This window comes from Panthera leo, chromosome A1, assembly GCF_018350215.1.
Source record: "Panthera leo isolate Ple1 chromosome A1, P.leo_Ple1_pat1.1, whole genome shotgun sequence".
In the NCBI taxonomy this organism is placed as follows: domain Eukaryota; kingdom Metazoa; phylum Chordata; class Mammalia; order Carnivora; family Felidae; genus Panthera; species Panthera leo.
The window spans coordinates 170176425-170203917 of NC_056679.1; the positions used below are offsets into that span (position 1 = coordinate 170176425).

At 35.6% G+C, this 27493-nt stretch overlaps 1 protein-coding gene across 15 annotated transcripts in view; it reads right to left on the bottom strand.

The window, feature by feature from the left end:
* TMEM232 (transmembrane protein 232) overlaps positions 1–27493 on the bottom strand; it is a 211659-nt gene that overhangs the window by 144710 nt on the left and 39456 nt on the right. For 14 of the 15 annotated variants that reach the window (XM_042944992.1, XM_042944983.1, XM_042944955.1 and 11 more), the window contains 4 exons: positions 27271–27428; positions 23060–23159; positions 17995–18161; positions 10559–10713 (listed from right to left, as the gene is read on the bottom strand). In XM_042944992.1, the coding sequence (XP_042800926.1) occupies positions 10559–10713; positions 17995–18161; positions 23060–23159; positions 27271–27428 (580 nt within the window). The remainder of the gene's footprint in view (positions 1–10558; positions 10714–17994; positions 18162–23059; positions 23160–27270; positions 27429–27493) is intronic. The other variant, XM_042945033.1, reaches the window with a different exon arrangement.

The window sequence follows — 27493 nt, forward strand, 5'->3', positions numbered from 1 at the left end:
TATTAAATCACACAGAAATTAGACATTGTGGTGATCATTTGACAACATACACAAACACTGAAGCATTATGTTGTACACCTGACACTAATACATTATATGTCAATTTTACCTCAATGAAAAATTTAACCTTAGTATGACAATGCTGCCTACCTAATATTGTCTGTTCCTTCTTTTCAGAACTAAACCTCAGTTTTGTTCAAGATGGCAAAATGCTCAGTTAACACTGCTCCTCAAAATGGAAATATTCTATAATCGTGATTGTGAATGCACAGGTGTATGTATTTGATCAAAGGCCATAGATCTGTATACATAAAATGTGTGAGTGTTACTGTATGTAAATTATATTTTAATAAATTTTGACTTAAAATATGAATCCCCACATTCTCTTGAAGCTTGGAATAGCCATAAATGTAGATTTAAGGCTAAATGAGATACAAATGGAAGTGTATTATGAAAGGCTTCCAGGTAAGCTATTATTTTTCTGATGAAGAAAAAGATTAGGGGCACCTGGGTGGCTCAGTCAGTTTGGGCATCTGACTTCAGCTCAGGTCATGATCTCACAGCTTATGGGTTCGAGCCCCGCATTGGGCTCTGTGCTGACAGCTCTGAGCCTGGAGCCTGCTTTGGATTCTGTGTCCCCCGCTCTTCTGCCCCTCCCCTGCTCTCTGTCTCTCTCTCCTTCAAAAATAAATAAACATTAAAAATTTTTTAAAAGAAGAAGAAGAAGATTAAATTTAGATAACAGGTGATTTTTTTTTTTCTCCTTTGCTCATCCTTTCCTTCCTGCTTGGAATACATACATGACACCAGAAGGTTGAGCAGCTGTCTTGCAACAATGAGGATGAAAGTCCAATACAAACAATGGAAGAAAAGGAAGCTAGAAGGAGCTTGATTTTCTTAAGTATCTGCATATTAATGGTGTACTGCTTGTTATGTGCAGTAATTAAAGCTCTATTTAGTAATGCAATTGTAGTTAGGTTACTGTTAACATGCAGAAGAACTGAATCCTAACTGATAGACTCAACACGATGTTTACAAGCATGAACTTGGAGTCGGAAAAATTATAGATGGAATCTTATCTCTACCACTAATTAGGTATATGACATAGGGCAATTTGCATACTCTCCTTTAGTCTTAGGGAGGGATCTCCTCATCTATAAATAAAAATAGATAGCAAAACCTACATTTCGGAGACTATTGTGAAATTTAAATAAAATACTCTATGTAAAATGGCTAGGTTCGAAATGCTGACCTAAATCGAATTACAAAAAGACTATTCCTTCAAAGTCAAAGGATATGAGTTTGATACCTTTTCTCTGTGAAGTCCTAGAGTGACTAACGCCCACATGCCCTCTGAGGTGAATGACCAGTGAGTCATTCTCAGAGTACTCCTCACCCCACTTCACAAAAAGGTCAAGCAAAGCATAATCACAGAGTTGACAAAATGTTTTTGTCCCTGAACATACCTCACAGTCCCAATATTTTGGTTTGTCTGCTCTCTTTGAAGTCTGGAAAATCATAACTAACCTAGGGCACTCACTAAAATATGGATGAAAAAAGATCCATCAGTGTCAGCCACCTATGGTAGAAAAATGCTTCAACACAAGCACACTATTTTCAATAAATGCTGATTGCAAAATTTTCTGTAAGTGAAAATGTCTCCGCCAAAAATGGGATAGAAACACCAATACTTACTTGCAAATAGGGAGTTTGTTAAAAATCAAAACTGAAAATCAATGTACATTGAATTCAAGGTTGATTAGGTCAGAAATTTTGCCCTAGCTTCTTTATGAACTCACCAGGTCTCAATTATTAGTAGAATAACTTGGTTTTACAATGCTGTGAAATTAAACATGTATAAAGTAATTTATAAATATTATAGATTTCCCCCTAATTTTATAAATAAAGAAACTGATGCAGAGGTTTACTGGCTTGTCTAAAATAAGTTACTTGATTCATTTTACTTTTTAATTTTTTCACTTTTTTTTTACTGTTTTACTAACTTTTGAGACAGAGAGAGACAGTATGAGTGGGAGATGGGCAAAGAGAGAGGGAGACACGGAATCCAAAGCTGGCTCCAGGCTCTGAGCTGTCAGCACAGAGCCCAACATGGGCCTCGAACTCGGTGAACTGCCAGGTCATGGCCGAGGTCGGATGCTTAACCGACTGAGCCACTCAGGCGCCCCAATTTTTTTTTCACTTTTATTTTTTTTTTAATTTTTTTTTAACGTTTATTTGTTTTTTGAGACAGAGAGAGACAGAGCATGAACGGCGGAGGGACAGAGAGAGAGGGAGACACAGAATCAGAAGCAGGCTCCAGGCTCTGAGCCATCAGCCCAGAGCCCGACGCGGGGCTCGAACTCACGGACCGTGAGATCGTGACCTGAGCTGAAGTCGGAGGCTTAACCGACTGAGCCACCCAGGTGCCCCACACTTTTAAAATTAATGTGAATCACTGTATACAGGGAAGTAGTACCAGATCTGGCCTGAACTTCAGCTAGCCTTACTCCAGCCCAGCATCCCTTCTACACTAATATAGATCAGCTAAAATATAATAAACAAATATAGATAGGTAAATAGACAGATAGATAGATGATAAATAAATCAGCTAAAATACAATAACAGGAGGCTTTGTAAAAAGCTACCTAGCTATTTACATACAACCTTATAAAAAGGTTAGGAACATCAACATTCAAGACAGTTTTCCTAGATTCTCCTTACTCCTTTATATCGATTTCTTCAGTGATCAAACTGCACTTTTAAAAGATGGAATTAAAATGTCTCCAAGTCATGGGGTGCCTTGGAGGCTCAGTCAGTTAAGTGTCTGACTCTTGGTTTCAGCTCAGGTCATGATCTCATGGTTGGTGAGACTGAGACCCGCATCAGGCTCTGTACTGACAGGGAGGAGCCTGCTGGAATTCTCCTTCTCTGTCTGCCCATTCTCCGCTCGCATGTTCTCTTTCTCTCTGTCTCAAAATAAACAAATAAACATTTTAAAAAATAAAATGTCTCCAAGTCACGACCCTTACACAGGGCTCTTTCAACCTTTCAATAGATACCTAGGAAAACACTGACAACGTCAAAAATCCACATGACCCTAAAAATGAAAGACTAAGAGTTAAAGAAAAGTCACCAAGAGCAGCAACTTTATAGGGAATTTCCACAAACCATAAAATTGATGGAGCTGGATTAGGAATAGCAATAAGGAGTGCACACATGCTGCTTCATGAAACATAGCAGCCTTGGTTCCTCAAAGAAAGTTAAAAGGAATAAAAGGGGAAAAAAGACATCTCTACCATCCACAGTGTTTGTCATAGTTCAGAAAAAGTAAAGCCAGTCCCTTACTTTGGGAGTACTGTTTTTTGGGTTTTTTTTTTTTTTTTTTTTAAGGAGCCAGAGTATTTCTCTATACTTACTCAGAGATGGAAATTTCTAGATGCCAAGAAGGGTAGAAAACCATGCTTGTGACAATATGTGTGTAGGAAAGAGGAGGGAATGTATGTGGGGGTGGGGAGCAGAAGAGAGGAGGAACACTATGCCAGGAACACTGGAGGGTGTTTTCTCCCCAAAGGTAAAACATCAAAGAGGAAGAGGAACACAGGAAGGTCCCTGATGATAGTGCACATTGAGCGTTGTAGCATCTAACATCTCTGCTATGGATCCTGTGAAGACAAACCTCTTCATTTAAAATAACAAATTTTGTAGATTTCTCCTAGATAATAAGGTAGGTAAAAATAGAAAAGAGAAGGGGATCCTATGTGAGACTGATGAAAAATATATTAAAGCAAGGGCTTAAGAGAAGACCAGTCCAAATACTCAGAGAGGATCACATCTCTGAAAATGATTTCTTAGAGGGACCAGAAGTTATTTTTATGACTCTTAAGTATCTTTAATAAAGCCAAGGAAGAAGAAAAGACCATGAAAAGCCTTGATACTGAGATGAAAGGTAATAGAGTAAGAAAGCAAGAGATTGCAAAGAAATTAAAATACAAATGTAAAATTCAAATCCATGATGAGGAAGTTAACTGTAAAAGTTGGTTGGAAGGAGAAAAGTTGGAAAATTCTTACATAATTTAGAGGAAGTCAACTGCATTTAAAGCTGGCAAATTGAGACCCAGTAGTATCTAATTCCCACTGAAACAACCAAAGAAACAAAATCTACGCGGGGAAATCTGTAGTACTACAGAAAGGAAAAAAAAAAAAGGAACTTTAAAGATTTTAAAGTTATGAAGAAAATGGAATCCAGATGAAGGAAAACATTTCCAATGCCAAGAAGCCAAAAATTAAATCTAAAATTTAGTGAGGCATATATGGGTTTTCCACTCTAACATAATGCATAATCTAAGCACAGGCAGGAGCTGTGCGTTGAGCATGTGAACAATGAATAATCAATGGAAGGCCTTCAAGACATATAGACCTGTCACCACAGCATTTGTGCAAAGCTTCACATAGCAGGACTTTTCTCTAAGTGAAATGAAGGATTCGCCTTTACACCTTCATAAGATGGCCAGGGAAATAAGAGAGGATGCCTTTTATATCCTGGCTACCCAATCACAAAGATGTACCTAAAAGTTCTGGATTGAAAATAAAAAAGATAAAAGAAGCAGACTGGCTTTGAACATCTAATCACAGCTATAAGTTAGGAAATGGCATAGCAACATTTAGTGATTTAAAGTGAGAATTAGGAAAAAACAAAACAAAACAAAACTGTGAGCACAGAAGTCTATTTCCAGACAAAATGTATGTTCCACTTTTTAGGGGGAAATGAATGGTAACAAATGTTATAATCAACCTAGAGTTGTATACAATCAAAGGCTCACCTAATGCAAGAGATATAACCTATGTTCCTACCTGGAATATACTCAAACCAACCAAATATTTACTTATTTAAATATTTATTTATTTATTTATTTATTTATTTATTTATTTATTTAAATATTATTTAACAGCTTAAGAAGGAGAAATTGTAGTGGTAAGTGGCTGATAGTGGGTGGGAAAAATAAAGTGTAATAAGTCAAAATAATATCATAAATATCACCTTAAAATTAAATACAGATACAAAACTCATTCTATAAGAAGGGACTAGAACATTTTAAAGAGTGACTTAGCCCTAATGTTATCAGAAACTCCAGATTATATTAACAGCCTAGGAAGGTAGGGTTAAAGTAAATAAATTCGTCTCAATCTTCACTGCACATGGAGAAGAGGGCAATCAGGATTTCATTCTTGGTTTTGACCATTTACAAAAACTAATTTGAAGAATGCGTGTCTCTTGCCATTGTCTGATTTTTGATACTTCTTAGAAAAGATGGACATGTAAATCTAGTCTTTAGCATGTCTGCTAAAAGAGTTCTTTCTCCTGCTTACAGAGCTTCATTCTCAGAGCTCCAGGACGACAGTGGGAAAGAATGAAGGGCTGGTGTGTTAGACAAGCCAGGAATGCAGCTTCACCAGAGAAGGCAAAGGCAGGTGGGTCACTGACTGTCAACCCCCTCTAGTCCTATCAGGCACTTCTTCATCTGTTTGGTTCACTGGTGGTAATTAATCCCAGCAGCAGGATCTTTCAGTCTTTGTTTTTCCTCTTCTTGTTTTTTTCTAATCATGGCAAGTTATAAGACCCTGATGCGACCCTGTGACCTATAAAGATGGTTGTTGTTAAATAATTTTAAGCCGGAGAGTGGTCTAATCACATTTAGGTTGTAGCGCTGGCAGCAGAGTATGACAAATTATTGATGGGAAAACTTAAGGCAAAGAGACCAGTTAAAAAGCTACAAGAGTCATGAGACAATATGGGCCTAAACCAAGGTTGTGACAGAGCAGGTAGAGAGCAGAACAGTTCTGAAATGTAGCAGTTAGGGTGTCTAATTTGGTTAAGTTGAGGAGAGGACATGTGTCACGTATTAAGATCAAAATTCAGCGGGCAGGAGCCTCTCTAGGAAAAAAATAATTCCGATCTAAACTAGTAGGGCATGAAGCATTAGGGGAGAATCAAAGTATAAAAAAGTGTTCTCATTACTTATTTAAATCTCTTAAAACCTCTCTGAGATGGCTACTGTCTCTATTTATCTGTTAACCAGACTCTGTTCATAGGGGTTAAATGACTCATTCAAAATTAGACAGGTAGCAAGAGACAGGATTAAAACTCAGGTCTTCTGATTTGAGGTTGAATGTTTTGTTACTGCACCATAACTTAGCAAAACATAATTACACATATACCCTTGATGTATACTAAATGGTTAAACTTAGCCCAGAGGATCAAAGGATAAATTTAAAAATCCAGGAAATGAATTTGAAGAGTGAGGACCTACACTGCCGTCTCAGCTCATAAAGAAGGCAGAGGACTATCGACAAAAACTTCTTTGAATGGTTTGGGTCAGACTGTCCCATGAACATTATAATTGCTGGGGTTCAGGAGATAGGCAATGGGGATATCAGTGATCTCGACAGAAATAAAGGCCTTACAGCCTATACAAAGCAGTTGATTTTGTCTGATTCATTTCAATGCAAACACAAATACCATACCTCTGGAAAACACTTGCCCTATCTATATAATTTTAAATTGTCAAGCTTTTTTGGAATACATTCATGGAGTGCATTAAATCAGCTATTTTGCTTTGGGAGATATAATTTTATATGTTATACTGCTCCACTGAAATGCCATACTGCATTTCTCAGCAGTCTTCATTGGCTAATAATTCAATTATAAACACAATTCATTATTTTCATGTTAGATTAGAAAGCCTTTTGCACTGGCTTGAGCTATCTTCCCAGAGCAAATGGGGCAGTTTATAAAAGGCCAAACCGCAGGGTGGAGCATTGAGAGTATAAAGCATCATATAAAATTTAACCACATTAAATGGAAATCTGCCTTACAGCAAACTGCTTATCTGCAGCTCAGGGCAGCTCAACTTCCCAGATAAAGGCTGCTGCATGACAGCTAGGAGGGGTTCATGTAGTCTCTTTTTCTCTGCTTCTTCACCCTGTTTTATAATTTATTGTCTTTAGTGCATTTCTTCACCTTGTTTTTTTTTTCTTTTTTTTTTCCCTGTCCCTTAGTGAGCAGAGAGGTTGCTCTAATTCTGTGATGCCTTCCCTGAGTCTTTTCATGGATTCCAAGCCTGCTCTTTTTTAGGCTCAGCCGAAACCACTTGTGTCAATTTCTTTCCTTTTCTACTGTATGATCTTTATAAAGGGGGCTATAAGAAGCAAGGCAGGGATCTACAATGATGAATTATTTACTGATGGATAGCATCAGAAATGGGCAGATGAGAACCACTCACTTGTATGGGCACAAGAAATTTTTGCCACTATTAATCAAATTTCTTCTGATCATTCAGTTGAATGGTCTCCTTTCTGCATTTTAAATCCCTGAACATTGATTCACCATTATGGTGACTTTACTGATATGTGTGGCAAACAAAATTTTTCAGGTTACTCCTCTTAATAGTCACTTGGCATTGAATTTCAAGTGCGAAACCAAATTTATCTTCCACCAAGTGTCAAAATTCCAAGGCTACCTGGTCCAGCAAATCATGACAATGTCTTAATTTACTATCAAGGCCTGATGCCTCAATATTTCTATTTCATTCTAAATACATTGTTCATTTTCTTAATTTTTTACATGTAACCAATCTTAGGAGTATGTAAGACAAATACTCAATTTTCCCTAGAAATGGAAGGCATTTCTGCTTTGATTTTGATAATTACATCACAGTTTGTTTTGTCTTATCTGGAATAATGACCTCTTGATAGCTTTGTAGGCTATTACATAAATAAATATGTTATAAGAAGAAAAATTAATTCTTTAATATTTGCCATAATGAGTGTTATCATCACAACAGAAAATTTGATTAACAGAAGTTAATCAAACTGCTAACTAACTTAAAAATTAATCTTTTAGGGTCTCAGAGCCTAGAGCCTGCTTCAGATTCTCTCTCTCCCTCTCTCTCTGCCCCTCCCCCACATGTGCTCTGTGTCTCTCAAAAATAAATAAATATTAAAAAATAAAAAATTAATATTTTAATGTAAATGGATTATTGTTTACTAGAGTCATCACTTTAAAAAAAAACATTGAAACCTCTTTTAAAAAACCAGTAAATATAAGAAATAGAATCAAAATTATTTGCCAGTGTTTTTTAAAGCAGTTATCTTTTCCTTTTGATTTTAAGCAGTTACTATGTTTAGCATTTTTTTCAATTTACCCCTCTGGTCATTCCTCATTGTCTAAACACTGCCATCCCCTCCTTCACTTGATCATCACCATGTCTTCCCAGAAAAGGAGAAGTCAGGACAAGCATCTTCAGTGACAAGATGCTTCAGAACAGTTATCTCCTTCCTCGTGCAGTCAGAACGAAGCGTGCTATACTGGGGCCCTAAAAATGTCATTCCAGTCACTAGTAAGTTTAATAAACATGGCCTTGCTTTCTCCATCTGTAAAGTAAGAATCGTTCTGTATGATCTCCAATGCCCCCAAATCTGTAAAATACTAAGTATAAAAAAATAACTACCAAGGTTCGTGGGTGACTCGGTCAGTTGAGTGTCTGACTCGCCATTTTGGCTTGAGACGTGATCTTGTAGTTTGTAGGTTCGGCCCGGGTGGGACTCTGCACTGGCAGTGTGGAGTATGCTTAGGATTCTCCCTCTCTCCCACTCTCTGCCCCTCCCCAACAAAATAAATTAATAAACTTAGGAAAAAACTATCTTAAAGACTGTTAAATAACAAAATGCAAGCAAGTAAATTTGAAGGTCTAATTGGCTTATTAAATGATTCATGAATCATGAAGCACCCCATCTAGCAAGTAGAGGGGAGCTTCAAGGAGTTAGAAGGGTTTTATAGAAGGAGGGTCATTATTAGCAAAAGAAAAAGATGGCATTCTAGGGAGAAAAGCACGGTGTCTTATTATGCTAATTATCTCATGTTTTTAGGGGAATGGAGAGGGCCCAAGTAGCAGACTCATTGGTGCAGATTGAAAAATTCCTAGCTGACCTTTTTAAGACTACATTTCCAGGAGCAGTTAAAACTTCACTTAGATTATGTATTATGCACCAGTTTGGGAACTCAGTCTAAGTGTACCATTTGGGGCCCGTGGTGTGTTTGTTTGTTTAACAAGACAAATCATAAACAAATTAAATCAATGTTGATGCAGTACAGTAAAACTGAAAATTGGGTAAAGAAACAATTCCCTGACTTTAGAATTAGCTACTCTTAACTAGCCACTTTTATTATCTCAATATTTATTTAAACTTGCTTATTTGGTAATTATTAGAATACCATATATATAGAATACCATACTTATTTGGTAATTGTTAGAGTCTTCCAAGAGCTAACGTAGTTCTAGCCCCTTTTGAAAACTAAAGTGTGTGTTTGAATCCCTAACAATTTATTTCCTATAGTAAGAGTGGTCTGAAAAAAATCACCATGGCTTTCAGCATAACCTACTTTATACCAGTGAGAATCTCTAATTTTTGTTGTATTTATCAGCTCTATATTAATATATACTTATTGAATACTTACATTCTATTACATTGTAATTTTCCTATTTAAAGATATTATCCTTAGGTTTAAAACATGAAGGAATCACAATCTTTGTTAACTGCAATACTGAATAGATTTCTCCCATTACAGGACAAAACAGAACAAGTTCTTGATGAAATGTCTTCTGCACTAGGCTATTTCTAGGAAATTAAACAAAATCTAAGCCATCCTCCAGAAATCTTTACTTGATCTAGGATCCTAGAAACTTCCAAATGAAACTAGGAAAACACCTTTCCTTCACAAGGAATCCTCCAGATTCTTATAATTTACATATACAAAGACCTTTGGTATAGAGCTGGCAGCCAGAGACATAAAAACAGGAACTAATTTTAAGAAAAATATATGACGATTGAATTTGCAACTTGTTACGGCATGACATTTTTTATTATTATTATTATTACTATTACTATTATTCCAATAGCAATGGAAGAGGAATTCAAAACTCTGTCCTCAAATATTGAAAAGGGAAATCTCTGATCACTTGTCTCAGAAATACTCCTTTAAAATTCTTCTTTCTTCCATTGAACCCATGTCCTCTTTGGTAGTAATTTATGACTTCTTTTTCCTTCTCAAATTAATATATGTACAGGAGGAAATTAACACTTATCAGTCAAGATTTATTTTTGTTAAACTTTACAAGTAAGGCCTAAAGAAACAGAATTTCAGTATATTTCCTCCAAGAAAAATAAACTGTGCCTCACTGCTGTTGTTTAACAACTCAAAAAATAAAGGATGTTTTAAATGTGGGGACGCACTCTTTATCAATAACAAATTTCATTTGATAAAGATAAATTATGCAATGCATGCATGCAGATTAGCAAAAAAAATGAAAGATAGGAACAATTTATTGATGAAATGAACTAATACAAAATATATAAATTGCCCTAGCATTTTGGAATAGAGATCATAAATTTTTTTCATAGTCAACTAAGGTGTGATTAACATTTAAGTACAAAGGCTATTTAACATTTAAACACAAAGGTTTCTCCATGAATTACTTTGGATTTATAGAATCCCTCTTACCAGCATTTCTTTTGAAGCTGCATTTTATGAAAGATGAGATGTTCAAGCACCTTATTCAACTGAGGACTATTCTTCTGAACACATGACCAGGCAGCCACACAGTGCCAGAGCAGGTGGTTAACTTCGTGTCCTCCCTGATTGACTTGCAAATGTTCCTAGAATTAAAATATAAAAATATATCTGGAAAAGAGTTATCTGACTTGAATAAACATGAAAATATACAAATGAAAACGCATTACTTTCTTAAACTTCATGTTACACAATACAGAGCAATTTACTAAAGTACAGTTTTATAAGTACATACAGTATGGAGAAGGAAAAATAATTTTCCCTCTACCCTTCCAGGTTCCTGGATGAGACTTCCCACCCCTGTTAATAAAAAAAGATTCACATGAGAAAACCAAACGTAAATTTAAGAATGTGTATACATCCTGTACACACGGGAGACACCCAGGAATACTCTTCAAAATGGCCCAAGTCACCACTTCATATAACATCTCTAGCTAAAGACATAAAGGGGGGAGGGGCAGCTATGGAAGGTTAACAGGAAAAGTACAGTAAACAAGGGTAAGGTTGATATGCAGATTTGTCACTGCCTCTCCTCTGATAAGAGTTTCTATATATCTAGAGTCATCCTTGTCTTCCTGGTGCAGAGAGGGAGACACCTTACAAATGGAGATTTCTCTTAAAATGTACATATCTCTTACAAAAAGAGTAACTTTTACTCAGTTTTTACAGCTTCTCCTGTGTCTGCAATTTCTTAAAAATAACCAGCCTAAAATTATCCTTATGCTAAAGAAGCATATTTGGGGGCAATGAATTTTGTTTCCCTTCAATTGTTAACCTGAACCTAATGTCTTAATTGATTTTCACATGGGTCCCTTGTGTTCAGTGATATCAGTTTTACACTATGACAGAAATCCTATAATCTCTAAGGGACAATAATTAGACAAAACTGTGCTTCTTAAACCCTATATAATTTAGTTCTCCCTGACACCCAAGGAGAAGAGGACAGGAGAAAGTCTGAACAGTGTTCAAACAACAAATCAGGTTTTAAAATGTGGATTTCCACTAAGGGCCAAATATATGTGCCTAGTTAGACATGGTCAATGTCTGCTTAGTAACTATTTTAAAAGCCTACAAATTCAGGGGAAAAAAATGGACTCTTACCTGTTAGTTTTTTCTTAAAGTGCTTCCTAACAGTTTCATAGATTAATTGGTCTACTAGAGTAACTGGTACAAAGAAACCTGATTTTATTGTTAGACGTGATAAAATAGCACTCTCATTGAATTTTCGCCAACAATACTGTTTCAAATACGCATCTTGTGATGTGTACACAATATCACGTGATATTTCATTCTTTAATGTATGCCCCAAAGAAACACTTAAAAAGCCTCCAAAATGCTTTATAACTCTCATTTATTATACAAACAGTAATAAATCTACAATTGAAAGGTAACTTTCATGTTAAGTACTCTTAAATTGAAAGGCCAGAAGTTCATACACAAATTTTAAATGAAGATATTTTGAGTTTCTGGTAAACTGTTTAGTTAAGTCCCATAGATATGTATTGATCTACTTTTATGTTGAGAACTCGGATGCTGGAGGTAAAAGTCATGAGTAAGATCATGCTTCTACATAAGGCTACTGACTGTGGGGAACAACAATTCAGAAAAGCAAATGAAAACAAGCCAATGTTTAGAATATTAGAATACTCCATGAAAAGCTTTATTTTAAAGTAATATAAGACATAAGACTGAGATGTACTGACTTCAGTAAATGCACAGAGTTTATCTAAGTAACTCAGTTTTCTGCCTTGCAGGAGAGCCTACCCCAAAATGGAAAATCTTATAAATGAAATTCTTTTCTCAAACTGCTCTGTCTCAGCCCGGATGCCTGACAGCCCTCCTGTTGCAAACTTATTCTGAATAAATATGTAAGTAGCTATGTGAAACTTGTGAATGGCTTGACTAATTAACAGTCAATACTTTGTGTTTTTTTAAAATCATGTACACCGCATACTTCCATAGACTATTCAGTTAAGTCAAAAATTATTGGTAACAAACTTATGCACTTATCACCAGAGACAATTCCCAAATGTCAAGATTAGACAATGAGAAAGATTTACGCTTTATTTTCAATTTTCTATGATACCATTTTCACTCATCCCTGAGAAAGAAAAAGCAGCCTCTGATGTCCAGAGCTGATTTGACAACAATATTCTTACAAGCTAGTCTGACACTCACAGCCTGGTCATTTTGTTCTATTGCTAGATATAAACTCACAGAATATCAACCTCAGACAATATTATTCTGAGACCACGCTAAATGAATTTAAAAAAGAAAAAGGCTTGGTAATTTTTTTCTAAGCACAGACAAAACTCACTGTACCACTTACAAAATACCCAATCACAGATTTGCCCCTACTTTCTGACAGCATCAAATCTGCTTCTTTAGACCTTCCGCCCCGCCAAATCACCCAAAGTCCAAGTTCTATAGTAGGTTCAATGTAACACCTTCCTACTGCCATATCCCCTAATTCCTTGAGTATGTGTTCTCTGCAACAAATAAGGAACACACTTAGCTTAATTGCAGGTGTCCCTGGTGGTCTTTGGCATAAGGGCATCCACATCATCAAGAGCAACTAAACCTGCCACACCCATGAATTTTCCAGATTAGTGAGGCTTATCACTTATCCTCATCCATTTTATATAGTTCAAGCATTTGCGTGGAAATCTTGCTAAAGTTTCATCCTTGCTCTTTTTCAAAAGAAGAAATATATTTTCCAAACTTGAATGAATTGATATAGTGATGATGATGAAGTGATTTAATACAATTACCATGTACATTATCAGTGCGGTAGCACAAGAGGGAGAAATGCTCTTGAAGGTATGAGGTAGTGTAGAGTTCTCTGCCTTTACACTAAATCAGTCCTATTCAAGGTGTGGCTGGCAGATAAGTGCCATCTGCAAACGGTTAACTACAGTACAGAAATAAAGGATACATATTTAGAAACACTTATAACAATCTGACAGTTAATTTTAAATATTTTCAGTCTAATAAAAAAATTAATGTTACTCTTTTTATATCTTTTTTGTTTCATTTTCAGTAATTCATTATTAATGTAGTTTACAAAATTATCAGTCTGTGATAGTTTGGAATTTTTTTTTAAGTTGAGAGGGCCCTTTTTTTAACACAGATTGTATGAGAAACACTGAGCAGTGCATTAAATGACTCCCAGAGAACTTTTTCTTTTTACCCCCTTCCCTACCTCCCTCCTTCCTCTCTTCCTTCTTTCCTTTGTTTTCTTGGCTTTATGACTCCTTCCTATAGTTCTTTTGTCTCTTCCATAGTCTAAAGCTGGGCAGCTGGACCATGTTGGTTTGCAAACTGGACCCTGTACCCAGAGATCCAGCTGAGATTAAAGGAAGACATGGGCCGCTCTCTCAAGGCTGCATACTTAAAAATGGTTCCAGCTGTGGGAACAGTGAGCAGAACATAGATTCCAAGGACAGGGAAGGGGGTGAGGAGCCTCAGATTGCCCAGGGCCAGCTCGTGGGTCTACCAGTGGCCATATCCTCTTGATTATGTCCTCCAATAAGCTATCAGTTGCAGCTGTACAATACCTATTTTGAGAAGCTCACTCACAAAAGTGCTGTTAATCTACTGTTGGCTGAAATTTCAGATAACCACATCAGCTTGAATTTTATGCAAATTTGAGTACACAAGCTCTGAATGTCTGACCAGGCTCTCTTTTATAACAGAAATGAGCTTTGAAGGATAGGCTGTATTGTGGCTGGTTAGAGATAGCTTTTGGAGTTTCATCCTTGCTTTCAGTCATTTGGTGGATGGTTGACACTGCCATTAAAGGACCTCTCAACACAAATGTCCTACTTCAATAATAGGACATGAATCATAAGATAATGCTCCTAATTTTAAAGAACCTGTGTCTCAAGCTAACCGATTTCCTAGTAACCATGTACAGTTACACTATAGCACAAAATGTCCCAAATTTGATAGTGCCTTTGGCTTGCTAGTACATTAAAGGATGAGATTGCTAACCACATGTGAATGTAAATGCTGTGTGCTTCCTAGTTTTTAGAAAACGATTTGTACCTTAGGATAGCTACAACTATTTAGTAAAGGGTCTACTGAATTTCGGTTGCGTCTTAATCTACCATCTCCAAAAAAACTATGTTGTTATTATCATGTGACAATTGTACTCAGCAAATTCGGCTCTGCTAGTGAGCAAAAGACAAAGAACTCAATCCTGTGTTCTGGCTCTGCATGCCACAGAGCTAGTTAAAGTGCACCATTTGTCAAAGTCAGTGGGAACCTTGTGTCTGAATCAGCTTAAAAGGACATTAAAAGGAGAAATGGGCTCTAGAAGCAGGGAGGGGAAATTTCCTATTGTTATATAGTGTATATAATACACTTCTATACTCTTATATAGTGTATATAATGTGTATATCCTACAGAATTCTTTATTTTTCAGCAGTGTTATAGTAGTACTTGGAAAACAAATTATGCTTTTACTCCAATGCTCATAAGCATATTAAAAACAAAATATGTTGCAGTGACCAAAATATGCTGGCATGGACCTTTCAGCATTATTGGAAGATGAGGGCTGTCTATTATGGTGTGCCAATAACAAAGAAAGGAGAGGGTAGAATACAGATGTATTGTTTATATTCCCTTTTCCTCTCCATTTCCCAGGTCTTCTCGCAGTAGGTGAGAGAGATGGGTATTGAATGGCTAAGTACTCAACTGAACTGGAGGGGCTGGCTTAGACAAAGCTATACTGCAGACACTGGGCTGAAACTGGGGAGCAATGTTCAAATGTGCAATCAAGCACTGAAATCAGTTAGCTGAACCAGAAGCTGTAGTAGCACTGTGGCTACACTACCTTTTCTATTCTTTATATGGTGTGGCGCTGGGAGGGGGCAAAAGGAGGGACTAAATCTGACAGGCTAAAAGCTGTTCTAATGCCCTCACAGAATCACAGTTATAGAGCTGAGATAGAACATAGAAAAGATTGAAACAAAGCTCTTTGTTCTCTGTTGAAAAAGGAACAAAGACTTAGTGACTTGTCCCACTCTCAGCAGTTAACATTCTTTTCATGTGTTAACACCTTGCTCCTTCCAGCTCAGTCAGAGCTGTACCAGTGGTAAGCTTCCATTTCCTTGTGGCATGTGTGCACCAAGAGTGGCAAGAACAGATAGGTTCTTAAAGAGAAGCAGAATCAACATTGAAGGTTGCCTCTTCATAACCAGAACACTCATATTGTCAAGATTTCACAGTATCTTATTTTTTTTGAGCAAAAACACTCAAATCACTCCATTAAGCACAACTAACCACATTGTAAAACAATTATTTAATCAGCATAATCATGCCCTTAGATGAAAATTATTATATTTAACTGCCTAAATTAAAGTGAGTTCCTAAATACAATGTTCAGTGATCATTGTTTACATTTTCATGGCACTCACTAATTTATAAGGCACATCTTCACAACTCCATAGATTAGAGTGAATATGATGATGATGGTGGTGGAGGTGATGGTGTTGATGGTGATGATGTCTTGTTTAAAGATAAGCATTTGGGGGTTTAGAGAGCCCAACGGACCTCGTCTGAATCAGTCAGTTGCTAGCAGGTCTTAATTCTTCATGATCAGTGTTCTTACAGTTGTTCCATATCTTAGATTATATATTTGTTGTTAAAACATTTTTAAACTTAAAAACAAGATCCCTTTTGTTCATGAAGTAATTGGTGTTCTTTAGTAATTATAACCAAAAGGTTCAAATTACTTAGCATATGTCACTCTATGTCAATGATGGAGCAACACTAAAGCTAGAATGATGACATAGATGTGGTTAAATATGTTTCCTTTAATACTTATATTTTACTTGATTTTAGAAAGGGCCCAAGGGAGGCACATGGGTGGCTCAGCTGGATGAGCATCCTGCTCTGGATTTTGGCCCAGGTCATGATGTCTCAGTTCATGAGTTCAAGCCCCATATATGGCCCATGCTGGCAGTGTGGAGCCTGCTTGGGATTCTCTCTCTCTCTCTCTCTCTCTCTCTCTCTCTCTCTCTCTCTCCCCCTTCCCAGCTTGCTCTCTCTCTTTCTTAAAGTAAATACATAAACTTTAAACACACACACACACACACACACACACACACACACACATTTAGAAAGGGCCGAAGGGAAGAGCACCTGGGTGACTCAGTCAGTTTAGTGTCTGACATTTGATTTCAGCTCAGGTCATGATTTCACAGTTCCTGAGATCAAGTCCCACATCAGCCTCTGCACTGACAGTGGGAAGCCTGCTCGGAAGTCTCTTTTTCCCTCTGTCTCTGCCCCTCCTGTGTAAGCATGTACCTGCACACGGACACACACACACATACACACTCTAAATAAATAAACAAACAAACTTTACTCTCTTAAGAAACAAAAACAAATACAAACAAACAAAAATTTAGAAAGGGCCCAAGGGAAGCATGGGAAAATTGTAAGGCAACTCATAACTATTTGAAAAAATAATCTTTCTCAAAAATTTTTAGTGGTTTCAACTTCTCTTATGTTAAACATATTTTTTCCTTTTTAAGAAATTATTAGAAAAACAAATTTTCTGCTTGTAAACTATGCAATAATAAGTCTATACAACAAAAAATAAAATAACAAAAGAATCAAGGTTTTAAAGTGTTCACTGCTTTCTTTTGGAGTATATGTGAGAAAGGGAAATATATCATGAGCCCCAGAGATTGAAGTTTGTCTTTTGACGTACATCAGCCTATAACATATATGAACAAATTATATGGTTCACTGTAGTTCTGTTGGCATAATACATAGTTTATTACAGACCAAGCAATTATATGATTGGGATAGTTTTCTCTAATGTTAATCACTAATATCTGAGTTAGAAATTAAAAGAAAATTTTTCATATTTTCATAGGAATTATTTTATTTCCTCAATTTTGAACCATTTAAAAACATTTCAATTGATTTAAATAGCACTTTAAATGTTATTACATATGAATTACGGCAGCATAAAATACTACATATGCTCTCATTAATAGCCTGTACTTTATGTACTTTCCTTTTAATGTAAATGTAATATCTTAAAATCCTCATTATAAGTTAATCTAAATTGGGGTGCAATTTCCAATTAAATTGCTGAGATGGAATCTATAAGGAAAAAGGCATTATGACACTACTCTATTTAAAGTAGTGGTGCTGCATATTGATGCCTACTAATCTTATTAACTACATTTCCCCTGTCCAGGAAATGTGCATTTGGTTTAGTGTTTTTGCTGTTCATTCCTCTCCCCGGCCCCACCTCCAGCTAAACTCATCTTCTGCAATGTTACTGTATTGGCACGCACAATTATTTCATCATATGCTATCTGATTCATTACACACTAGGATATACTCACCATATCCGAATCTATGTTCTTATAGCTTTTCTTGTTTTCGACAGGGTTAAAAATTGATCCAGAAGGGAGTTCTCTTTTACATATTATTTCCATGGTTTTCAGAATGAATTGCATATTTGACAAGATGTTTGGATACTTGTAATATGACCCTCCAGAGAAAGAAAGTGCTATTGTAAGAAAAATAATTTGTGATAATTATGTCATTAATATATTGCATTATGTTTCATTTTGTTTCAGTTACTAAAATATAATGAAACTTAGTATGTAGATGATGAAACTGCTATCTATTTCTGAATCTCCTCAAGATTTCTAATGTTATGTATGACCCCTGGTGGTATAATAGAAAACTGCAAGGTAAATAATTAATACATAACAGTTTATAATTCAGAACAGCAATTGGTATAATGGTTGAACACCTAATTAAGTACAGTTACTGTACAACAATGCTTTGAAATTTCCAGGTGAAAATAAATACATTTATAACATATACTCTATTCATAATGGATACTTTGAAACTGTAATCCTACAAACCAAGTCATTGCTTTTAACCCTACGTTCTCCAGTTTTATTTCCTTTCAAGATGTTATTGTTGTTGATTTCTTAGAAAATATATTTTAAATACGGCAAAAACTATTATCATTTAACATAACACTATGTTGGTATTTAACAGAACCATATTTATGCTGTTCTTTTTATAAACTTCTGGACAATTTTTGAGTTTCAATCTACTGAGAGTGGAAAAATTAGTAATAACTACTCTTCTACTGGGTGGCTACATAAATAGGAAGCAGTTGCTAATGGCCCCAGGTAGGAATCATTCTATTGTTGAAGACAAAGATGTAGCATATGTAAGGCTCTACTTAACAGTATTTGAGAGCCGGGCAAAATCTGGGGCTTTTATCCTATATGGAACAAAGATGTTGGTTTTCTCAGGATATATCTACAAGAACAAGCTAATGTGATAAATTGACATTTTATGCAAATGATTTTTCAAAATTTATTTGCCACCATCATCTGATTATTTGTTGAGTCACTATGCTGAACACAGTGAGGAGTTGAAAGAGGATTTATAATGTATGAAGAAATCAAAACAAGTGGCACTCTAGCCAGGAATTCTTGCTCTGCTAGTCTACAATCTTACCTTGGTTTTATGCCCTGTCCAAATTGGTAGTAGTGGTGCATACTGGTCACTCTCCAAAGCACTTCCACCATTACCTTCTATTCCCTCCTCCATGACTTTTTCCACAAATATCCCCTTTCTTGTATCTCGAGTCTCTTAATCTCTTACCCTACAACATACTAGTCTTTTCCACTTTTGACTTTATTTTATTTTTTTTTAATTTTTTTTTTTTTTTAATGTTTAGTTTTGAGAGAGAGCGAGCACGAGCAGGGGAAGAGCAGAGAGAGAGAGGGAGACACAGAATCGGAAACTGGCTCCAGGCTCTGAGCTGTCAGCACAGAGCCCCACGCGGGGCTCGAACTCACAAACCGTGAGATCATGACCCGAGCTGAAGCCGGACGCTCAACCGACTGAGCCACCCAGGCGCCCTTGACTTTATTTTAAATTCAATCCACTTAAACTAAAAAGTTTATTTAAAATTTTAAAAAAGAAAACCAAAGCAGGGGGCATCACAATCCCGGACTTCAAGCTATACCACAAAGCTGTAATCATCAAGACAGTATGGGACTGGCATAAGAACAGACACTCAGATCAATGGAACAGAATAGAGAACCCAGAAATGGACCCACAAACGTATGGCCAACTAATCTTTGACAAAGCAGGAAAGAATATCCAATGGAATAAAGACAGTCTCTTCAGCAAGCGGTGCTGGGAAAACTGGACAGCGACATGCAGAAGAATGAACCTGGACCACTTTCTTACACCATGCACACAAACTCAAAATGCATGAAAGACCTCAATGTAAGACAGGAAGCCATCAAAATCCTCGAGGAGAAAGCAGGCAAAAACCTCTTTGATTTTGCCCGCAGCAATTTCTTATTCAACACGTCTCCAGAGGCAAGGGAAATAAAAGCAAAAATCAACTACTGGGACCTCATCAAAATAAAGAGCTTCTGCACTGCGAAGGAAACTATCAGCAAAACTAAAAGGCAACCGACAGAATGTGAGAAGATATTTGCAAATGACATATCAGATAAAGGGTCAGTATCCAAAATCTATAAAGAACTGCTCAGACTCAACACCCAAAAAACAAATAATCCAGTGAAGAAATGGGCAAAAGACATGAGTAGACACTTCTCCAAAGAAGACATCCAGATGGCCAACCGACACGTGAAAAAATGCTCAACATCACTCATCATCAGGGAAATACAAATCAAAACCACAATGAGATACCACCTTACACCTGTCAGAATGGTTAACATGAACAATTCAGGCAACAACAGATGTAGGCGAGGATGAGGAGAAAGAGGATCTCTTTTGCATTGTTGGTGGGAATGCAAGCTGGTGCAGCCAATCTGGAAAACAGTATGGAGGTTCCTCAGAAAACTAAAACTAGAACTACCCTACAACCCAGCAATTGCACTACTAGGCATTTATCCACGGGATACAGGTGTGCTGTTTGGAAGGGACACATGCACCCCTATGTTTATAGCAGCACTATCAAAAATAGCCAAAGGATGGAAAGAGCCCAAATGTCCATCGATGGATGAATGGATAAAGAAAATGTGGTGTGTATATACAATGGAGTATTACTTGGCAATCAAAAAGAATGAAATCTTGCCATTTGCAACTACGTGGATGGAACTGGAGGGTATTATGCTAAGTGAAATTAGTCAGAGAAAGACAAAAATCATATGACTTCACTCATATGAGGACTTTAAGAGACAAAACAGATGAACATAAGGGAAGGGAAACAAAAATAATATAAAAACAGGGAGGGGGACAAAACATAAGAGACTCATAAATATGGAGAACAAACTTAGGGTTGCTGGAGGGGTGATGGGCTAAATGGGTAAGGGGCATTAAGGAATCTACTCCTGAAATCTTTGTTTCACTATATGCTAACTAATTTGAATGTAAATTTTTAAAAATAAAGTTAAATTATAAAATAAAAAAAATTTTTTTAAGTTTTTTGAAAAGATAAATTGATAAGACTCACCAAGGAAAAAAAAAGAGGACTCAAATAAGTAAAATCAGAACTAAAAGTAGATGCTACTATAGAAATGCAAAGGATCCTAAGAGACTACTATGAACAATTATATACCAGCAAGTTAGATAAGGTAGGAGAGATGGATAAATTCCTATGACCATATAACTTACCAAGATTGAATCAAGATGAAAGAGAAAATATAAACAAAGTGATTATTGACAAGGAAATTGAATCAGTAATCAAAAACCTCCCAACAAAGACCAGACAGCTTCACTGATGAATTCTATCAAATATTTAAAAAGAATACAAATCCTTCTCAAACTCTTCCAAAACACATAGAAGAGAAAGGAACTCTTCTAAACTCATTTTACAAGGCCAACATTACCCTACCAAAATCAGACAAGGATGCCACAAGAAAAGAAAATGACAGGCCAATATCCATGATGAACATATATCCACAAATTCTCAAAAAAAATATTAGCAAATCAAATTCATCAATATATTAAAAGGATCACACACCATGATCAAGTAGGATTTATTCCAGAGATACAAAGATGGTACAACATCCTCAGATCAGTCAAAGTGATACACCAGGGTAACAAAATGAAGGCTAAAAATCATATGATCATCTCAATAAATGCAGAAAAATCATTGGACGAAATTCAACATCTATTTATGATTTTAAAAACTCTCAACAAAGCCAGTATAGAGGGAATGTAACTCAACATAATAAAGGCCACATATGACAAGGCCACAGTTAACATCATATTTATAAGAGGCATCCAAATTGGAAAGGAAGAAGTGAAACTGTCTTTTGACCTTGTTTTTTCATCCAAACTATTGACATATTTCTCTTTCTTTTATAGCTAACTTTTTGTAATAGTTCACTATCTCTGTCTCATGCTTAAACTTTCCCTTCACTCTTTATTTACCTGCAATCTGAATTTTGCTTCCACCTCTCCACTGGGAATGCTCCCAAGATCAACAGTGACTTTATGCTTACAGAAAGCCATCAACTTTCAGACCTCCTACCATTTAATACTTCAATAGCTCTTCATAATGTTGATCTTCTTGAACCTCCCCTCTTTGGATTTCTATGTCATCACTCCCTCTTATTTCCCTTCATTAACATATGTCACCCCAATAACTTATTAAATGTTTATGTTCCCCAAGCCTATTCCTAGAATTAATTTCCCACTACCACCCACCTCCCACCCCCCAGGTTATTTCAGCCTTGTTAACATGGATGACTGTCAAATCATGTACATTAATATCCAAGAAATAAGTGAATTCCAGATTTCGTTTATTTCCCTTGTTCCAAGTCTATATTTCCAACTGCTCACTGGGTATATACACCTGAGTGACCTTTAAAATTCAATATGTCCAGTGTTTCTCCAGATGTTTTTCAGTTTAGAATACCATTATCTTGACTCTGTCAATATGTAAAATTTAAGATTCCTCCTGAATTTCTCATTTTCCCTTATATACAGTCTGGATCCAATTGATCACCCAACCCACTGTCTTTTTTTCCTAAATATTTTCCAAAACAATTTTACTCTATTTCATTCCCATTTTCAAAGTTCATAATCTTTAACATCTCCTGCCCAACTAATGTCATAGCTAACTGATGTCCTGTATCCACTCTCTCTTTACTCCAGTTCAGCATCTACATTGCCACCAATATTACCTTACTAAAATATAAAATTAACTTTCTTGAAATCTGGAAAGGTAGACATGATTACAGATGAGGAAACTGAGTCACAGACAAGGTCATGTATTTAAGTAGGAAAGTTAAAACCCATGCAATCTGGCCCAGAAGCTGTGTTCTGCAATACTGTACCTATTATCTTTCATGAAGAATAAAATACAGCTTATGTTCTTTATAGTGATAGTCTGAGCTTCTCAAACTATAACATAAAACATTTATTAAGTGTAGAAAATAAAAGATAGTCTACCGTATAAATATGGTTGAAGCCTAAGTAAATGTTGTTTAAAAGTTCCTAGGTGACCATGCAGGAAATATATAAAAAGTCGTAAAAAGACCAAATAGCCAATCTGTCAAAAGAAAAAGAAAAAAGTATTTTTGTGCTGCATCAATAAATGTGTAAAAACTATGAGGAAAATAAACCATTTTATTGTTACATTTGCTTTGATGAAACAATTTCAGACTCACTTGAGATTATGTGCTTTTGAAATAACTTTAAGACATTTATATCAAGATTGAAAGACTGGTTCAGCCAAAAACCTTTTATAAATCGTCTCTACATTATATATAATGACCAGTACCAACTGCTATTCTGTTCTATGTCCTATAGAACAGTATTTTTCAAATCACAAGTCATGCCCCTTAACTGAGTCATGAAATCAACTGAGAGGGGATTTTTAAACAAAATAGAAGAGAAGAGAAAATATCATAGTACATTGCACAGTTCAGTATATAAATCAGTGAGTATTACGTGTGTGCTGGATTGCAATGCAGAAGACATTTCTTCCCATGAGTCTCAGCCAAAACAGTTTTAAACACATTTCTTTAGATAATTTTGAGAAATGTTCTGCTGGTGCATACTATGCTACACTAAGATCCCAATTCTCCTATGAAGAAAAAGTCACTGATGAATAAACACTGCCCTCTTACCTCCATCAAGTTTCCTGTAGAGCAAGTTTGTTTGACATTGAATATGGAAAATGGAATATCTGCAAAAATATATGATATGCAAGTTTTCACAGAAAATGAGAGAAAACCCCCACAAACGATAGAAATAAAAGGAACACAAATTCGTTAACTGCTAAATCAAAAGATTTGGGGGAAAAAAACAAATAAAACAGTATCACTGTCAAGATATAGATAGTCCAAATCAAATCCTCTTAATAGTGATGCAGGCTAGTGTCAGATCCACATGTAAAAAAATAATAATAAAGTAAAAAGGATGAATCTACCCAGTGGCAGTGATTCAACCAAGACAATTTAACAAGTAAGTGGCAACACTGGGTTTTGAACCCAAGACTATGTGTTGCACCAAAAGTCATGAACTTTCTGTTACAGCTTGATTTCCAAATACTTTTATCACAAAATTCTATTGATAAAATAAATTCTGAGAATGCACCATCAGTATTTATATATGTATCTATAAATTATGAACATGCACCATCTATAGACTTAAAGAAATAAAAAGAAAATGTGTATAAAGCATACCCAAGGAATCTCTTCATATAGACCACTTTGATATAGTACTGTACTTCTCTAAGAGATTGAAGTTAGATGTGAAGTGGAAACTGTCAAATCATTTAAAAGAATATTGCAGCATTCTAAGTGGCAGTATTAAAATCAAAATACCTATTGTTATAGACATTGAATGAAAAAATAATAAGAAGGAGAATAATTTGCAAGGAATTAGAGATGGATATTGAAAGGAAAATTAATGTTCAAAAATTTCATGTTGGAGAAAATTGAAAAATTCATGAAAAACAGATCAGTTTGAATAATCACTGTATTATACCCCAATTTGGTCATGAGTTTCACCTGACCCTGGGCTATCCCTAGTAATAACTATGCTTGGCAAAATGATTTGAAAAGCTTTCATCTATAATATTATGAAAGGCTAAATTTTTATTTAAAAATCTGCCTTTCTATACATCTAGAATATTCTGGGACCTTCTGTGCATCTTTCCTCATGTCTCATTTGTGTACATATTCTTTCTGTAGCTTGACAGCTTGAACTTTGCCTCCTAGGCTGAATCTCTCTGCTTGTCATTTTTCTCATTCCTAGCCCTCCCATCTTTCCTTCCTTTATTCTTTATTCCCCTTCTTTCCTTCTCTTTCCATCACTTCTTCTCTTCATTACTCTGATTCTGTTATCTAACTACAAAATAGGAATACTGAATAATATTTATTATGTGTTATATTTTAATAGTTGGTTATGTGTTCCATGTTTTTTATAGAAGGTTGAAGAACACTTTATATTTATGTCTAAACTATATTAAACTATTGTTCCTTATATGTTATTCTCCACACTTCAGTGGTAGACTTTGATACTTCAGATGATTCTACACACATAGATGAATAACAAGGAAAGAATGCACACAAAATCTGAAAGCAAATAATATTATGGTATCAAATATTTCTGGTACTTCCCAACACTGGGCCAAATATTACTGAACAATAAAATGGTGCATATGAAGGTGGGTGATACTTTCCTGGCAATACCTTTCAGTATAGCATACTGTCAAAGAGAAGAGATCAAAAGAGAGGTTTCCAACTGACTGTCAGATATATAATGAAAATTCTACAAAGGGAGAGGAGTATATCTGAAATGGCTTCTTGCCTGAAATCAAAGGTATTTATGGAGCATGCGCATTTCCACTATCTCATTTATATTATCTAGAAGAATAAGGAGTAAGCTTTAAAATTAGCAAATCTGAGAGGCAAGGTAAATGTATAGCATTATGACTGACACTCCAATGGACTCTAGGGTTCAAAACCTTCTCTGCTGAGACCTTGAATAATTCACTTAGACTCTCTATGCCACAGTCTGTAAAATAATGGCTAACAATAGCATCTATCTTCTAAAATAGTTTTAAAGATTAAATAAGTTAATATGTCTAATACATCTGAAGTGCTGATCATTGTTCAAGTTCTGTGCAAGTGTTCACAGCTGCTTTATGAACCTGTGCAAATTGTCTAAACTGTCAGATGAGAAGATATAGGAATCTTTTTTAAAATTAAATGACATAGTATATATAAATTATAAGCAATTTGTACAATGGCTAAAACTTTATTTTATAGTCATTTATTGCTACCAGAAATATAAAAGGCAACGAACAGAATATGTCCCTAAAGGGGATGAGAAGAAAAAGGAAGAAAAGCCAGACTTGCTCTATGTTTCTCCTTCCATTCTTTTTCCATTATAAAATATGTACAGATTTAGATATCTTTTTAAATCTCTTCAATAATTATATAATCTTTTCTATATCTCCATAATGGACAGTTTTGGGAACAGAGGAAAAAGAAAGAAGATAAAGTCATCATAATATTACCACCCAAAGACAGCCATTGGTAAAATCTTGTCTCTCTTCTCCCAGCCCTTCTATGCAAAGCTTCGATTCTTTGCACATCCAATTTCTATTATGTGTTCTCTGAATCTCGCCTGGTCTCTTTAAGTCTTTTACCCCCAAACATGTCTGAGAGGATCTAGGCTTGATTTCTAAGGACTGAAACATCATATCTTCCAAAAATGCCCTGGCTAATTCATTAATATTTTCATGGTTGATTTCTACAGTTCACAGTCAAAACTGAATAAGAAATTATTTTTGCAATAAGTAATAATAATTTTTGCAAGTAATTCTTAAAATGTCATATTTTAAGAGTATGTATTTATTAAGAATTTTTTCTCCCAGGGGCGCCAGGGTGGCTTAGTCGGTTAAGCGTCCGACTATGGCTCAGGTCATGATCTCACAGCCGGTGAGTTCGAGCCCCACATCAGGCTCTGTGCTGACAGCTCAGAGCCTGGATCCTGCTTCAGATTCTGTGTCTGCCCCTCCTATGCTCATGTTATGTCTTTCTCTGTCTCTCAATAATAAATAAACTTCAAAAATTAAAAAAAATAATTTTTTCTCCTAGTTTTTATCTTCTTTGCAATAAAACTACCAGTTAAGCTAAGTGTTTTTGACTAATAAATTTTACAGCAGGCAACCAGCATCATCACAGGGAGTAGACCCGTATGACATCCAGGACCTTATGAAACATGAACCACATGAAGATAGTTTCCCATCTGATGGCTCTAAATGACACAGAATACTGAGAGAACAATTCACCTTCTCAAATTGGGCAACTATTTAAGGTTGTCAACATTTTAAAATGGAAAGAGGTATTTAAAAATTCTTAAAATAGAAAGGAAAAATGCTATATATATTTAGACATAAATTACACTTGATTTTAATTATTATTTTCTTACATAGTTGGTGAACTTATATGTCCTCAAACTATCTCCATTTGGATATCAAGTAATAATGTATTATCCACATTTAGAAAAGATTAAAATAAATTAACAAACAAAAGAATATTCCATAATGAAACCAAATGGCCTGTTTAGGTCCTAAAACAGGTGTCATGTGACCTCATGCAGTATGTGTAGCAATTAAAACACATTAAAAATATTTTAAAACATACCTTTGCCAGCTTTATTTCAATTGAATATAAGTATGCCTTTTGGAATGCATCACAACAGAGTCTATATAAAACTGATTCCGCAACAAAAAATAACGCAGGCAGATGATCATAATCAAAGGAAGCATGGTCCAGGGAAGCATAAAGCATATTTAAAGCTTCTGAAATATTAAAAGGTGGAAACATCATAATTCATAAGTAATGCTGTTTGCATGCTACAATTAAG